General features: G+C 49.9%; 1 protein-coding gene across 4 annotated transcripts in view; it reads left to right on the plus strand.

The window, feature by feature from the left end:
- The window catches only part of TMPRSS4 (transmembrane serine protease 4), a 38,343-nt gene extending 22,942 nt beyond the window's left edge, over nt 1-15,401 (plus strand). The window contains exons 4-13 of one of the 4 annotated variants that reach the window (XM_082340953.1): nt 2,283-2,432; nt 3,480-3,609; nt 6,279-6,380; nt 7,344-7,384; nt 9,629-9,788; nt 10,855-11,021; nt 11,828-11,926; nt 12,112-12,254; nt 14,262-14,411; nt 14,823-15,401. In XM_082340953.1, the coding sequence (XP_082197079.1) occupies nt 2,283-2,432; nt 3,480-3,609; nt 6,279-6,380; nt 7,344-7,384; nt 9,629-9,788; nt 10,855-11,021; nt 11,828-11,926; nt 12,112-12,254; nt 14,262-14,411; nt 14,823-14,834 (1,154 nt within the window). In that variant the 3' untranslated portion in view covers nt 14,835-15,401. Of the gene's footprint in view, nt 1-2,282; nt 2,433-3,479; nt 3,610-6,278; nt 6,381-7,343; nt 7,385-9,628; nt 9,789-10,854; nt 11,022-11,827; nt 11,927-12,111; nt 12,356-14,236; nt 14,412-14,822 lie in introns of those variants that run through there. The other 3 variants (XR_014231326.1, XR_014231327.1, XM_082340954.1) reach the window with 3 other exon arrangements.
- The last annotated feature ends 334 nt before the right edge of the window (nt 15,402-15,735 follow it).

Here is a 15,735-nt window from a genome sequence, read left to right on the forward strand (position 1 = left end):
GAACACAGGCTCCAGACGCGCATGCTCAGTAATTGTGGCTCACGGGCCCAGTTGCTCCGCGGCATGTGGGATCTTCCCAGACCAGGGCTCGAACCCATGTCCCCTGCATTGGCAGGCAGATTCTCAACCACTGCGCCACCAGGGAAGCCCTATTTTTAGTTTTTTAAGGAACCTCCATACTGTTCTCCATAGTGGCTGTATCAATTTACATTCCCACCAACAGTGCAAGAGGGTTCCCTTTTCTCCACACCCTCTCCAGCATTTATTGTTCGTAGATTTTTTGATGATGGCCACTGTGACCTGTGTGAGGTGATACATCATTGTGGTTTTGATTTGCATTTCTCTAATGATGAGTGATGTTGAACATCCTTTCATGTGTTTGTTGGCAATCTGTATATCCTCTTTGGAGAAATGTCTATTTAGGTCTTCTGCCCATTTTTGGATTGGCTTGTTTGTTTTTTTGCTATTGAGCTGCATGAGCTGCTTGTAAATTTTGGAGATTAATCCTTTGTCAGTTGCTTCATTTGCAAATATTTTCTCCCATTCTGAGGGTTGTCTTTTTGTTTTGTTTATGGTTTCTTTTGCCGTGCAAAAGCTTTTAAGTTTCATTAGGTCCCATTTGTGTATCTTTGTTTTTATTTCCATTTCTCTAGGAGGTGGGTCAAAAAGGATCTTGCTGTGATTTATGTCATAGAGTGTTCTGCCTATGTTTTCCTCTGAGAGTTTGATAGTGTCTGGCCTTACATTTAGGTCTTTAATCCATTTTGAGTTTATGTTTGTGTATGGTGTTAGGAAGTGTTCTAATTTCATTCTTTAACATGTAGTTGTCCAGTTTTCCCAGCACCACTTATTGAAGAGGCTGTCTTCTCCATTGTATATTCTTGCCTCCTTTATCAAAGGTAAGGTAACCATATGTGCGTGGCTTTACCTCTGGGCTTTCTATCCTGTTCCATTGATCTATATTTCTGTTTCTGTGCCAGTACCATACTGTCTTGATTACTGTACCTTTGTAGTATAGTCTGAAGTCAGGGAGCCTGATTCCTCCAGCTCCATTTTTCTTTCTCAAGATTGCTTTTGCTATTCGGGGTCTTTTGTGTTTCCATACAAATTGTAAAATTTTTTGTTCTAGTTCTGTGAAAAAAGCCAGTGGCAGTTTGATAGGGATTGCATTGAATCTGTAGATTGCTTTGGGTAGTATAGTCGTTTTCACAATGTTGATTCTTCCAATCCAAGAACGTGGTATATCTCTCCATCTGTTGGTATCATCTTTACTTTCTTTTATCAGTGTCTTCTAGTTTTCTGCATACAGGTCTTTTGTCTCCTTAGGTAAGTTTATTCCTATATATTTTATTCTTTTTGTTGCAGTGGTAAATGGGAGTGTTTCCTTAATTTCTCTTTCAGATTTTTCGTCATTAGTGTATAGGAATGCAAGAGATTTCTGTGCATTAATTTTGTATCCTGCTACTTTACCAAATTCATTGATTAGCTCTAGTAGGTTTTGGTAGCATCTTTAGGATTCTCTATGTATAGTATCATGTCATCTGCAAACAGTGACAGTTTCACTTCTTCTTTTCCGATTTGGATTCCTTTTATTTCTTTTTCTTCTCTGATTGCCGTGGCTAAAACTTCCAAAGCTATATTGCATTTTCTGAGGACTTAAAAACACTAGACTCCTTCCCATCATCTAAGACAGCAAAGGAGCAATAGAATCTTGAAGTCAGGAGGCAGAAGACAAAAACAAACAAAACACCAACCTCCTAATGGGTCTTTCAACCCCAGATAAAAACACCAAATCCTAGAACTGCACTTGATAGTGATGAGACACTTTCACAACCACCAGCTCATCAAACGTTCTCTGCAACCTTGTGAGGCCCAGAAAGGGGAAGCAATTGGTCGAAATTCACACAGTAGGTGGCAGAGCCAGCACTCAGGTCTTCAGACTCCAGGCCCAGCGCTGTCTTCTCCATCCCCAGAGGCACTGTGCCAACACTTGGGGTTGAGAAGCTAGTGGGGACTGTTTCTAAATTGCTCCCCACACATGATCTTGATTGACTCCTCAGCCATCTTTAGGGATGGGACAGATGTTATTATCTCCATTTTACAGATGAGGAAACTGAGGCTCAGGACCAAGGACACCAGCTCCTAAGTGACAGAACTGGGCCTGGAACCCACTTCTGCCTGTCTCCAGGCCCAGCATGTTTTCAGGGAAACAATCTCTCCTGCCCCTGGGCTGCCTGCTTGACCATCAGCCCTCTCTGCCCCTCCCTGCCCTTGCTTTCCAGTCAAGGTGGTTCTGGACAATTACTTCCTCTGTGGGCAGCCCCTCCATTTCATCCAGAGGGGGCAGGTGTGTGATGGCCAGCAGGACTGTGCCTCAGGGGAAGATGAGCAGCACTGCGTCAAGAAATTCCCCGATGGGCCTCCAGTGACAGGTGAGTCCAGGGACTGTGGGGCCAGGGGAGTGGGAAGGGCAGGAAGTCGACTCAGGTCCCCTTGGTCCACTGCACAGCATCTGCCACCTGACTAGTCACTTTCCTTCCCCGTTGTAAGGTTCTTAAAAACAGGATCATGTCTTGTCTACTAGGTCCCCAATACTCAACATGCAAACACTCAGTAAATTTTGATGAACAAATGTGGGCCAGAGGGGACAGGAAGTTGTAAGTGAGCCTGCCCCATTCCTGCTGCTCCTGGGTGCTGAATGGAATGACCTTGGGGAGTTCCCTCCTTTCTCTGAAACCTATTATTTCAAGGGGACTAGAAAGAGACCATTAAGGCCGTTAGCCAGCTATTGATCCCTCTATTCATTAGATAAGTGTTTATTGTAACACATTATGGAACAAGACTGAGCTAGGTCCTTTGAAGAATATTGAGATGTTTCAAACATAAAAACCCATGTTCTTTCTTGGACTGTTCTAGCCCAACTTGATCCACCTATTACTTGGGCTCTGAAAAGAAAAGACAGCCCAGGACACGGGTGATGGGGGCTTCTGTGGGGCAAGGCTGAGTAACTTCCTGTGTATTTGCTCTTTTTTATCAGAAGTCAAATGCCTATGGGCCCTGCCACCCTACTGCCAATAGCACTCCCCTCTCTGACCTTACATGGAAAAAGAGCAACATTCCTCTTTGAGAAGTTTTCCCAGGCTAGGCAAGCTGTGTGAACTATGGGTAGGGAAGCCATGTAATACATCATCAAAACTTATACGTATAAAGAGCTATTAATAATTGTGCCAGGGCAAAGGTCAAAATGGAGATTGTCCCCAGGACATCTGGTCACCCTAGCTGCCGTCAGAATGAGACTCAATCTGACAAAGCCAAATGGAGGAACTTCCCTTGAGGTTGAAAGAGTTGGTGTTCTGTGATGCTCCCCAGTTCCTGGCAGGGTTTGGGCTACCGGTTTGGGCTGGTCACAGGATGAATTCTGTGGGAGAGAGGCCAAATGGGTCCCTGCCCGTAGCTGACCCGGGTTCCTCCCCTTCCAGTCCGCCTCTCCAGGGACCGATCCACCCTGCAGGTGCTGGACCTGGCCACAAAGAACTGGGCCTCCGCCTGCTTTGACAACTTCACAGAAGCTCTGGCCAAGACAGCCTGTGGGCAGATGGGCTATGACAGGTACCCAGCCCAAGGCTCTGGAGGCTGTCACCTCACCCCATGACCTCTCTCCCTTTCTTTCTTCCTTCCTCTTTCCCCTTTTCCTCTCCTTCCTTCCTCTTTCCTCCCTCTTTCCTTAAAAATATAGGTATTAGAGTCAGAAAGAACTGCTTTTGAAGCACTTTCCCTTATGAGCAGCATGAAGTTAAATCTTCTAAGCCTCAATATGTACAAGAGTTACTGGGGGAAGCAATACCAACCTCATAGGATGGTTATGAGGCACCAGAGAGAGGATATCTGCCCCACCCCTCCCCCTCCCCCACCCCCACTGCCACCCCCTCCCCACACACACACACAGTTCAAGCTCCTTTGCAATCCTTTCCTTTACTCCTCAATCCTCACTCCTTCTTGGCTTGGCAAGTCGCTGTCCCTGCCCCAGAATACAAAAGTCTTATTTACTTATTCAAAGTCCCATTGGTTAAAATTTAGTTTAAATGAACCTGATTTCACTGGGCCTTCATCAGCAATCTCAGCTTTCTCAGCAAATTTCAAAAGCAGTTTTAAATCTTCACTGTATGAAAAAGGATATAATTATGAGAAGGGTAATTAGCATTACATATTTATATTCATTTGATCTTGGCAAAAACCAAAAAGGTAGTTATTATTCTATCTATTTTAGAAGTAGGTTCAAAGAAGGTAAGTAACTTGCTTGGATAGTAGCTGGGAGCGAGAGGGCTGGCATTTGTGCCCAAGACCCCCTAATTCCTGGGCATCAGAAGCATCTCTGTTTCTCGGTTGGGTAATTCTCTCTTCTCTGGAGGTTTCATTTATAAAGGGAGGGGAGGGGAGACAGTTGATCACTCAGAGCCTAATTGGAGAGGATAGAAAAGAACCCATGAATTCAGTTGCACAGGGGATAATCTCTTCCTGGCAAGCCCCCAACTTCAGGATCCTGAGAAACTGGACGCAGAGACTAGGTAGAAATGATAAATCTTAAGCAGACATCATCCATCAGTCAATCACAGAACCCGCTTCCGTCAATCCCTAGAGCAGCCTCAAGGTCCTTTTTCAGTAAGTGCTGCAGGCAGCCATTACTGATCCATCAGACCTATTTGCCCCTTCTGCTGTCTGGTTATCAGACTTCTCCTGCTCTCTGCCCCTCCATGGGGTGCAACATCCAGTACCCGCTGAAGAGGATACCCTACCACCTTCACTTTCAAGGAGAGCTGGGAAGGCACGTCCTGTCCCTGCTGTTTCCCCTCCCCCAGCAGCCACCCCAGCCCAGCCATCTAGCTGCAGCCCCCCCTCCTCCCTACTGCAGTCCAGCCAACTGCAGCGTCAGCTGTACCAGCATAGCAGGCTGCAGCTTGATTATGAAACCAGGGTGTCTCCAGGGGCTCTTAAGGTAAAAGGCTCCTGCAATTTCTGTCCTTCTGGAGCTCTTTAAGGCACCAAGCCATCTCTCTCTTGAGCTCTACAAGATCAAAGCTGGGCAGAATTATTCATCAGGATGTAACTGGTGAACAGAGGCTAACTCTCCTGGGAATGTCCATTTCCACCATGATCTCTCCTTCTGGGTCTCAGATTTCCCTGGCTACGTGGCCCTTTTTGTCCCAGGACCACAAAACCCTATAGATGGCTCAATGTGGGAAGGACTCTAGAGATCATCTGGTCCACCCATCATTTTATAGAGAGGAAAACTGAGGCTTAGAGAGACCCAGAGAGGGAATATGACCTACCAAGGGTACATAGCAAGCTAGTGTCAGAGCCAGGACAAGAACCTCAGTCCTGAGGGCTCTCAGCACAAAACCCCACACTGCTAGACTTCAGTCTTCCAGGTGCCATGCCTGGGTCACCCAGGTAGTGCCAGATTCCTGGCTGGGAATGTGAGAATGTGCCAGTCAGCCAGTGCCTCAGGTTGACCCGAGCCTGCATACAGAGTTTATACTAGCTCTGTATAGCATGGCTGGATGGGGAAGGATGGGAGAGATGGGAAAGAGGCAGATTCAGTGCAGGTACCATCAGAAAGATGGGATTAATCAGGGAAACCTTCCTGGAGGAGGGAAGACTTACACCCAAGGTTTGATAAAGACAAGCATGGATTAGGGGAGAGGAAGAGGGAGAGTGGTCCAAATGAGAGAAATGTTTGTCTGGATGCATGTGAAAGCTGATCTCGGCCTGTCCTACCTCCAGAGGGACCATAAATGTACCCCACTACCAAATTTAGACCAGATGCCTTGTTTGGAGAGCAACATATCCACATTCAGTTCCCTCCAAGGTGAGGGGAGAGCTAACCTGCTTCTTTTGCCTCCTTGTTCCCCTCGCTGTGAACCAGAAGAAACCGCTGGGACATTTGGAATAGAGACAGAGCTGGGAGTTATAAAAGGACATCCATAACATTTCTCCAGGGCTCTGGGTTCAGGAGCAGGCTTCCCTGCCTGAGAAAACAAGTCCACATCAGCACTGTGCCCAGGGCTGGATCCTGGGATGCCAAGGGACCATCCCTTGTCATCTAGCAAAGCAGTCACCACCCTCAATGACCAAGCCACCTCCACTCCCCTGCCACGCCGTACCCAGAATTCTCTGCTGCCCCCTCTCCTGGGAGTGGGGACTACTCCTACCCTCTTGGTCTAAACTCCTGCCCCAGCTCACATCTCTCCTTCCCTCTCTTTCCCTCCCAACATGAGCAGCAAACCCACCTTCAGAGCCGTGGAGATTGGCCCAGCCCAAGACCTGGATGTTGTCAAAATCACAGAGAACATGCAGGAGCTTCAGGTGCGAAACTCAAATGGGTAAGTGAGAGGACACCTCTGGCCCACAAAGGCTCACATGAGGCCGATGCCATCGGGGCTGCAGCCAGCCCGCCCTGAACAGACTTAGCAAGGGAAACTTAAGCCAGACAACAAAAAGAACTCCTGGCCAGGCAGGCTGTCAGATACCAAAAGCTGGAGCATCACATTTCTGAGAGGTTTTCTGTATTGACTCTTTGTTTTAATACAAGGGGCAGCTGGACAAAGTGTGCTGTCCACAAGCTGGTGGCCTTTCATCAGTCAAATAAGAAAACCAAATTTGTTTCCTATGGCCTTATGTTCCCTATTAAGCCCAAGAGGCAAGATTCCAAAGGCCACTTTGTCCTTCCTGCCTCTCATCCAGGCCAGAGTAAGCCCTCCCCACATTTCCAACTCTCCAGAGGAGAAGCTGCACGGCCTCTGTCAATGGACCATTCCCGTGCCTACCACCCCGAGTCAGAGCCCGGCACCGACAGGAAAACTGGCACCCTGCAGCAGAGTGACTCAGAGAGGATGCTGGCTTCTCAGCATTCAGGGATGTTGCTGAGGGCTGCTTATTCGTCAAAGAGTAAATCTTGAAAAGGATAGGAATAGGAGCAGAATGATCATTTGCCTGGAATTTCATCGAAATCCCATTCCTCTTCTGTTTGGAGAGCCCGCAGTGCAGCAGACACTGCCCCAGCCTCTGCTCTCTTCCATCTCAGGCTGCTAAGAGCCCGGGGTGGGCTGTGACTCAGGCAGGGCCCAGCACATAGTAGATGCTTATCAGTAGTGCTGTAGAATCCAATTGCATTAAATCGCACCGAACTGGGTGAAAGTACAGGGTCTATACAGCCCCACCATGCAGGTTCCAGATTTCCCGGGTCCTGGGAGGGGACTTGAGTCAATAGTGCTGGGAGACCTGAGTCCTTGCCTCCCAGCCAAGGGACAAGCCGAAACCACAGGACGCCTGTGTCTCCCTTCCAGCCCCTGTCTCTCAGGCTCCCTGGTTTCCCTGCAGTGCATTGGTGAGTACGCCCCATCTCTGAGGGTTTGGGTCCTGGGCCAGCAAGAAGCAGGGAAGAAGAACTTCATCCTCATTCTTAAATCCCTCAGACTCCAGGGGTCACTCTGTTTTGTCCCAACCTTACTCCCTTGGCCTTGGGCTTGTAGGTAACGCTCCTTCAAGTGGTTGACAGTAAGAACTCCCTCCCTCTTACTGTCCACGCACAGCCCCACGAGAGAGAGTAGGAAAGCCGGAAAGGGCAGGACTGGGCCTCCACCCCCTCCCACCCCTGGCCAGGGCCCACATAACCTCCTTTGTCACAATCAGCTCATCTGTCCAAGATCTGATTACCCACATCCCATTTAGCAAAGATTCGTCCGACGGTTAGAATGTATCAGCACCGCCAGGCCTCTGTCCTCAGGAGCTAATGGCTGAGCAAAGAGAGAGGTGCAAGGCCACGTGCAGGAAGTACCAAGCTGAGCAGTGGTCCCAGCTGACATGCTTCAGAGAGAGCTGCACCTGGGGTGGGGCGGGGGGAGGGTCAGGAGACCTGGGCACCAGATCCGCTGGCTTCCATTGTGACCTTGAGTAATTCACCTGACCTCTCTGAAGTTCATCTTCCCAAGAAGCCCTTTAGTCCGACTACCCAAGAGGATCCCGGGGGACCCCCTAGCTCTGAGAGGAGATCAGAAGGCAAAACAAGCACTGTGGCCCTGCTCATCCCACCAGCCTCATGGGAGAACCGAGCGGAGCCTGGCAGGATGGCCGGAAACTGGGCCGCCTGAGAGGAGAAAGGCAGGATGGCCGGAAACTGGGCCGCCTGAGAGGAGAAAGGTCATCCTCGCTGCCTTTGCAGTTTAGCAGTGTACATGCTTCCTTGTTGGATGCTAAGACTCTTAGTCATTATCACGTGACCCCCACGATACCTGGTGAGTGAGGGCTGACTCATGGTGGCTGGTCAATGAATGAATGAATGAATGTTCACATCACTCAATGTGCTAAGCTGAACAGCCCTGGAGTCACAAAGAGGCTTAAGCCACAGACCCTCCCTTGAGGAGCCTTCTGTCTCATTGAGAAGACAAAACCGAACCACGTCAACAAGAAAAGCTGGCTAACAACCAGGCAGGCTGTGGAAATGCCAAGAGAGGAAAATCCCCAGGGACTGCGTGACCTGGAGGAGGTGCCCAAGCTAAACATCACAGAATGAACTGTAGGCTCCAGGAAGGAAGGGATCATGTCCATCTCTCTGTCTTGTCCACCACTCTCTTCCCAGCATCCTTGAGACACTGTAGGCACACAATTCAAATTTGCTGAATGATCAGTGATCTAGATAAACAGGAGAGGAGACAGTATCTCAGGGACAGGCCCTTCCTGGAGCAAAAACAGAAAGACTTTTTAGGGAGCTAGCAGCAGATCGATTTGGCTAGACAGAAACTTTATATAAGGACAGCAGAAGGCTGCCAGAAGGGGGAATTTAAACTCTTCCCTACAGACAAAGGGGGATGCTGAGGGGCTTTGAGTGGGGGAGTGAGGTGACATGTAGAAAACAGTGTCTGGAATTAGATGGTATTTGAAAAGCCCCTACCGGGCATAGGCCCAGAAAGGGTGGTAGCCTTTCCCCCTTAGAACCACCACTGTGGCAGCAACTGCCAGAAGGATTGGAGAGGCTGAGAACAGGACGGGGAGGTGGAACTGGAGATTTTTTTAAGAGTTTGCGAGTCAGATGTGAGAGCCAGGAGAGTGGGATGTGAAAGAGGGAACAGGATGTCAAATTGGGAGACTCTCTCAGCAGGGGGAAGGGACTTGGAGAAAGGTGAGTTAAGGATGGGAAGATCCATTTCTGGAACTTTCTTCCCACTCTCTAATCCCAAAGCAGGCTGTGGGCGTCTGTTTACTGTTACTCAGTGGGAGGAGCTGGGGACAGCCCTTTGGGCAGGACTTTCATAATTCTGCATCCCTGTTTAGTTTGAAGGTCATGAACGCCCAGCACAATGGACACGCCCATGTTCACAATATCAACTCCTAAATTCAAACAAAGCTGAAAAAAAAAAAAAAGGAGAGGGAGATTGGGAGAAAGCCTGTGGTCTGGGACACTCAATATCTCCCTGTGAATAATTCAAAATTGGCGTGGTCCTCCCACCCCGACCCAACCCCCGGTCCCAGTCCTAAGGGCCCTGCTCAGGATAGACTGGGGGCTCTAAGGGGAGGCAGTCCCCACTCGCAAGAGTCTGACTCCTGCTTTCTCCCTCCTTCCTACTGAGTCCAGCCTGCGGAGAGAGCCTGAAGGTCCCTCGGGTGGTGGGTGGGGAGATGGCCTCTGTGGATTCTTGGCCTTGGCAGGTCAGCATCCAGTATGACAAACGACACATCTGTGGAGGGAGCGTCCTGGACCCGCACTGGATCCTCACGGCAGCCCACTGCTTCCGGTAAGGCCCACACGAGGGCGCCTCGGGGGTCAGAGCCACAGAGGGGCCTGAGTGCCTGGGTCCCCTGTCTCCCAACTTGTTTTCCAATGCCCTCCCCCACCGCACCCCTCCCCCTAAAGACCATGCACCAGGGTGTGGCCACCACAGTGAGACACTGGACATGATGTCCTTTGTTAGGCCTTGGGGGTCTGAGCAGAGCTGGTCACCAAGGCTGACCTCTTCCCTTCCAGCTGGGAAGCCACCAGGTTCCCAGTGTCCTCACTCTACCCCCATATCATTCACTGCACAAAAGCTCTTCTCATCTGCCTGGAGTCCTGAGAACTCTCTCCCTTTTTGCCAGTCTTCCAGGAAGGGGTTCCAGGTCTAGAGTCACTGCCACTCCCTCATTATATTCAGAAACTTAAAAAAAAACAGGATAGATTCTCTTACAGGCCAGTAGAGACAGGACTGCCTATACCTCTGGGGAAAGACCGCTCCAGGTCCTCTTCACCTTCATTCATTCATTCATTCGTTCATTCATTCAACACCTATGAGTACCTACTAGGTACTACGTACCCTCATGCATCAGACTCCATCACTGCCTTGGAGGAGCACACGGTGCAGTCCTGTGATTTTTAACCTTTTCGGAGAATCTGACAAAAGCTATAAACCTTTCCCTGGAAAATGATTCCTGCACACTCAGCTGTGTCTGGGGTCGGGAGGAAGACAAGTACACAATGGAACGGACCACAGTGCAAGTACCACATGAGTAACACGGCCAGTAAAAAGCGCTGGAGGAGAGAGTGTCAGGACCCAGAGCTCAGGCACTGGGAACAGCCCCTTCCCCAGCCCTCCAGTTAGAAGTTTCTTTGGGCAGGTTTCACCAGGGAAAAGGATCAAATTCTCCTTTAGAATCTGACCTGCGATCCCTCAGACTGCCCCTTCTCCACCACCCCTGCCCTCACCATCATTACCTCCCAAGGCAGCGGCATCCAACACCCCACTCCCCAGGGCCCTGGGGACCCAGCCTCTGGCAAAGCCTCCTCATGCTTGGCTCAGACCTGAACCGCACTGTCTCCGTCCCCAGGAAGCATCTCGATGTGTCCAACTGGAAGGTGATGGCCGGCTCAGACAAAATGGGCAACTTCCCCTCCCTGCCTGTGGCCAAGATCTTCATCACTGAGCCCAACATCACGTCCCCCAAAGAGCAGGACATTGCCCTCGTGAAGCTGCAGCTCCCGCTCACATTCTCCGGTGAGAGCTGCCACCTGGGAACAGAAGTCCAACCCCGCCACTAGCTCATTCACTAAGCGGCCTTGGGCACATCACTTCTCATCTCAAGACCTCAGTTTGCCTATTGTTTCTTGCAAATGTATCGGCCTAACATCATGGAAGCCATGAGGCCTCCTTGAGCTATCAGCTGACACCCGACCCCACCCCTGCCAGATTCTTCTGAGGTCTGTTTTCTCCCCGTGGAGCACCTCAAGTGAGAATCACAGATTCATCCAATCTTGGAGTTGTGAGGGACTTAAAAGATGACCTAATCCATCCTCCACCCTGACCAATGGCAAGAGCCTGCACAATCTCCCTGCCAAGGGGTCATTGGGCCCATTTGCTCTCCTCCAGGGGCAGGGACTCATTACTGTTAAGTCAGCCCATAGATTCTTTGAACAGCTCTGTTCCATGACTCATGTTTACATTGGGTAGTATTTAGATCAGCATTTCCAATGGTAGCTTCCACAGGACACTGGTCCCTTGGGTAAAAAAGGGTTCCATTCTCATATAAGTTTGGAAAACATTTTTATACTATAGCTCTCTTCCTGGAGCACATTAGTATATTAATGATATGAGAAGTTTTTTTAATTTTTTAAGCAATTTGTTTTATTTTGTTTAATCACATTTTCTAAACTTATTTGACCACAGAACCTTTTTTTCATGCCACTTCTATTAACATCCCATGAAATGTATGTTATAGAAACCGTGGTGTCAACACTTACAGAGGGCTTAGCTGCCAGGCTCTCCTGAACCTTGGGTCCCCTCTTCTTCTTTGCTCCTGGTAGGCACAGTCAGGCCCATCTGCCTGCCCTTCTCTGACGAGGAACTCACTCCAGCCACCCCACTCTGGGTCAGCGGATGGGGCTTTACAGAACAGAACGGAGGTAAGTCCCAGGCTCAGAACCACAGGACTAAGTGAGCACCTCCCGAAAGTGATGGGAAGGAGGACCATCCTTTAGAAAAACCCATCCTGGAGGTCCAAGCACCAAGGTACCAGGCAACCCAGAGAATATCCTGGGCTGGGGGTTGAAGGCAAGAATGGGTATGTGAGTGTGTTTTCAACCTCCAGGGAAGATATCTGACATACTGCTGCAGGCATCTGTCCAGCTCATTGACAGCACTCGGTGCAATGCAGAGGATGCGTACCAGGGGGAGGTCACCGAGAAGATGCTGTGTGCAGGCATCCCGGAGGGCAGTGTGGACACCTGCCAGGTGGGGCCTCCAAGGATCATGAGGGAATTATAGAGATAGGGGATATCTGCCCTGAAGAAAAAGCTCAGAGGATGAATGCCCCCCATGAAGTCTTGCATATGGTGGGCACTCAGTATGTGATGAAGGGAGGAAGGAGGAGAGGGAGGGAAGGACTATAGTCAGATAAAGATATAAGGACAGATGGATAGATGGATGGATAGATAGATAGAAGCAGAAAGATTTCAAATGTATATTTCACATGCAAAGATGATGTTACACTCCCCAACCGCTCTTTTTTTTTTTTTTTTTTGGCTATGTTGGGTCTTCATTGCTGTGCGCGGGCTTTCTCTAGTTGCGGAGACAGTGCACGGACTTCTCATTGTCGTGGCTTCTCTTGTTGCAGAGAACGGGCTCTAGGCGCACGGGCTTCAGTAGCTGTGGCACATGGGCTCAGTAGTTGTGGCTCGCGGGCTCTAGAGCACAGGCTCAGTAGTTGTGGTGCACGGGCTTAGTTGCTCTGCAGCATGAGGGATCTTCCACAACCAGGGCTCGAACCCGTGTCCCCTGAATGGGCAGGCGAATTCTTAACCACTGCGCCACCAGGGAAGCCCTCCCCACCCGCTCTTACTTCCCATCATTTAAAAGAGTATGAGCCCCTAGAGGGCAGGAACCCCAGGTCTGTTTTCTCTACAGCTGTCCTCAAGCTGCTGAACTACATTAGAGAAAACCCATCTCATGCTGGATGAGCCCTGGTGCACCGTCCCCTCAGCCCATCCCACTGGCCAATCCCTGAATATATTCTCACATACCCACCCAGAGGATTTTCTGAAGCATTTTCATTAAAACCCCAAACCCTACTCCCACCCGCTTCTCAGTCATTAAATTCCTTCACTCGCGAGGCATCTCTTAGTCTCTTGATGACTTGATGTCAGGTAAATGCTGAACTTTGGGGACAGCGTCTTCCCTCAGGGAGCTCACAGTTGGGGGGGGGGTGGTGAATAAACAGGCAGTTCAGCTATAGAGTTATCGGGTTCTGAGGCAAGAAGCCCCAGGGGCTATAAGAGCTGGTAAGAAAGACACCCAAATAAGTGCACTTTCCACTATCTGACATTTCCTTGTCTGTTTTGTTGTTTGCTTGTTTCCCCCTCACCCTCTCTCTCTCTGTCTCTCTGTCTCTCTCTTCTCTCTTTCTCTCTCCTCTCTATCTCTCTCTCTCTCTGTTTCTCCATGTGATTCCAAGTTCCCTTAGCGCAGGGATCTTCTTTTCATTGATTGAATCCCAATTGTCTAGAACAGTGGCTGACATGAAATAGGTCCTGAAGTGGTTCAATAAATCTGGGAACTACTCGGTTAAACAAAGATAATCACAGGGCTTCCCTGGTGGCACAGTGGTTAAGAATCTGCCTGCCAATGCAGGGGACATGGGTTCGAGCCCTGGTCCGGGAAGATCCCACATGCCGCAGAGCAACTAAGCCCATACGCCACAACTACTGAGCCTGAGCTCTGGAGCCTGTGAGCCACAACTACTGAGCCCACGTGCCACAACTACTGAAGCCCACGCATCTAGAGCCCGTGCTCCACAATGAGAAGCCACTGCAATGAGAAGCCCACGCACCACAACGAAGCGTAGCCCCCGCTCGCCGCAACTAGAGAAAGCCCGCATGCAGTAACGAAGACCCAACGCAGCCAAAAATAAATTAATTAATTAAAAAATAAATCAAAAAAAAAAAACAAAGATAATCAGGCTCCCTTACCACAGAAGCCCTTAGAGCCCAAGTTGTGGATCTCCGAGAGAGGGCTAAGAGCACACCCACAACTTACTTGACCCCAGAACCCTTTTGCCCCAAAGGGAAGGGCATTGCAGGCTGCAAGAACTACATGAGCACAAGGGGTGGGGGTGGAACAGCAGAGCGCTCTGGAGAGCAGGAGAGAGATGGGCCAATGCAGACAGGGGAGGAAGGAGAAGCCCACCCCTCCACCCCCGCCCTGCCTGCCCTCTCCAGCAGCCCCTGCTCTGGCCTCTCACAGGGTGACAGCGGTGGGCCTCTGATGTATCTCTCTGACCGGTGGCAAGTAGTGGGCATCGTGAGCTGGGGCCATGGCTGTGGGGAGCCGAGTACCCCCGGAGTGTACACCAAGGCCACAGCCTATCTCAACTGGATCTACAATGTCCGGAAGGTGAGATGTTTGCTCTACCGGTTGTGCCCTCACTCCTTTCCTCTCCTCTGAGGGTACCAAACCATCCTTAGTGGCTTCATGCCTCTGAGATACCCCCTTACATCCCCAACAATCTTCTTTCCCAGCAAGTGACAACCTGAGATGCCACCATTATGAAATTCCTTAGATCAGAGATTCCCATTAAATGCAAAGAGTATGGAACACCCCCAGCTTTACCATTCTCTGTTCTCTGGCAGAATGAGACTATCAGACATTTTCCAGAGAACTGATTCTGATAAGAAGGTGGGTGGAAAGGCATCTAGAGGGTAGAGAGGTGAGCAAAAAGCTTCAGAAAAGGAGATTAATTTTGCATGCCACCATTTTGTCCAGTTTCCAATCATCTGATTTCTTTGTTGGTCTCTTTTATTCTAGTCTGATCCATGATGCTGCTGCCCCCTGCAGTGCTGGCAACTGCTTCCCCCCCCCCCCCGCCCTGCCCACCTGGGGATCCCCCAGAAGTCAGGCACAGAGCAAGAGCCCCCTTGGGCACACATCTCTGCCCACACCCTCAGCATATCTTGGTGCAGCAAAGGACCTCCATTCCTGTAAGAGACCCCATAGCCCACAGGCACCCAGGAAGTCAGCAGCCCCAGCTCAGCTGCCTCTGACGCTCCCAGCATCCCAAGGTGGGAGAGACACAGCCCACTGAACAAGCCAGCTTCCAGGCTGAGGTCTCAGAAGGCATTGCTAAGCCAAGAAGGAACCTTCTACTCTACTGAATGGAAACAGATGCTCTTCTGAGAGCCCGGATCACCAAGGGCTGGAGAGAGGCACGAAAGGGTCTGAGCAAACCCTCTCCTTCCCCACCCATCCCCAAGCCCATCTGAACAAGAAATCAGTTATAATGGAAAATGAGCTGTCCTGCTGTTGGCACAAACACTGTTCCTTACTATTGTTATTATTGTTACCTCTGTGGCCACTGTTTATTAAACTGGTACATGAAGTCTTTGACATAGGCTGACTGGGCTGTTGAAAAGAGCTGAGCTAGGACTATTGAACTATGATCTTTATTCTTTGGCCTGGGTAGGAAAAGGTCTAGGGGAGACAATTATTCTCAAAGTAGAAGAAGAGGAGACATGGGGACCAGAGCTGATGGGTGAGGGCAACAGTGAACAGCCGACTGGGGAAGCCAGGGTCAGTGAGTGTGCTTTCCACACAGGCCTTGTCCCATTGTCTTCCTCCTCTTCCTTCCTGCCCTGATAGCAGCCACAGGCCAGAGATAACCTAGGACTGGGGAGAGAGAGGATTTGGGCATTCAAGCCTGACATTAAATCATGGCTCCCTA

This window comes from Balaenoptera borealis (genome assembly GCF_965194805.1).
Source record: "Balaenoptera borealis genome assembly, chromosome: 11".
Classification (NCBI taxonomy): domain Eukaryota; kingdom Metazoa; phylum Chordata; class Mammalia; order Artiodactyla; family Balaenopteridae; genus Balaenoptera; species Balaenoptera borealis.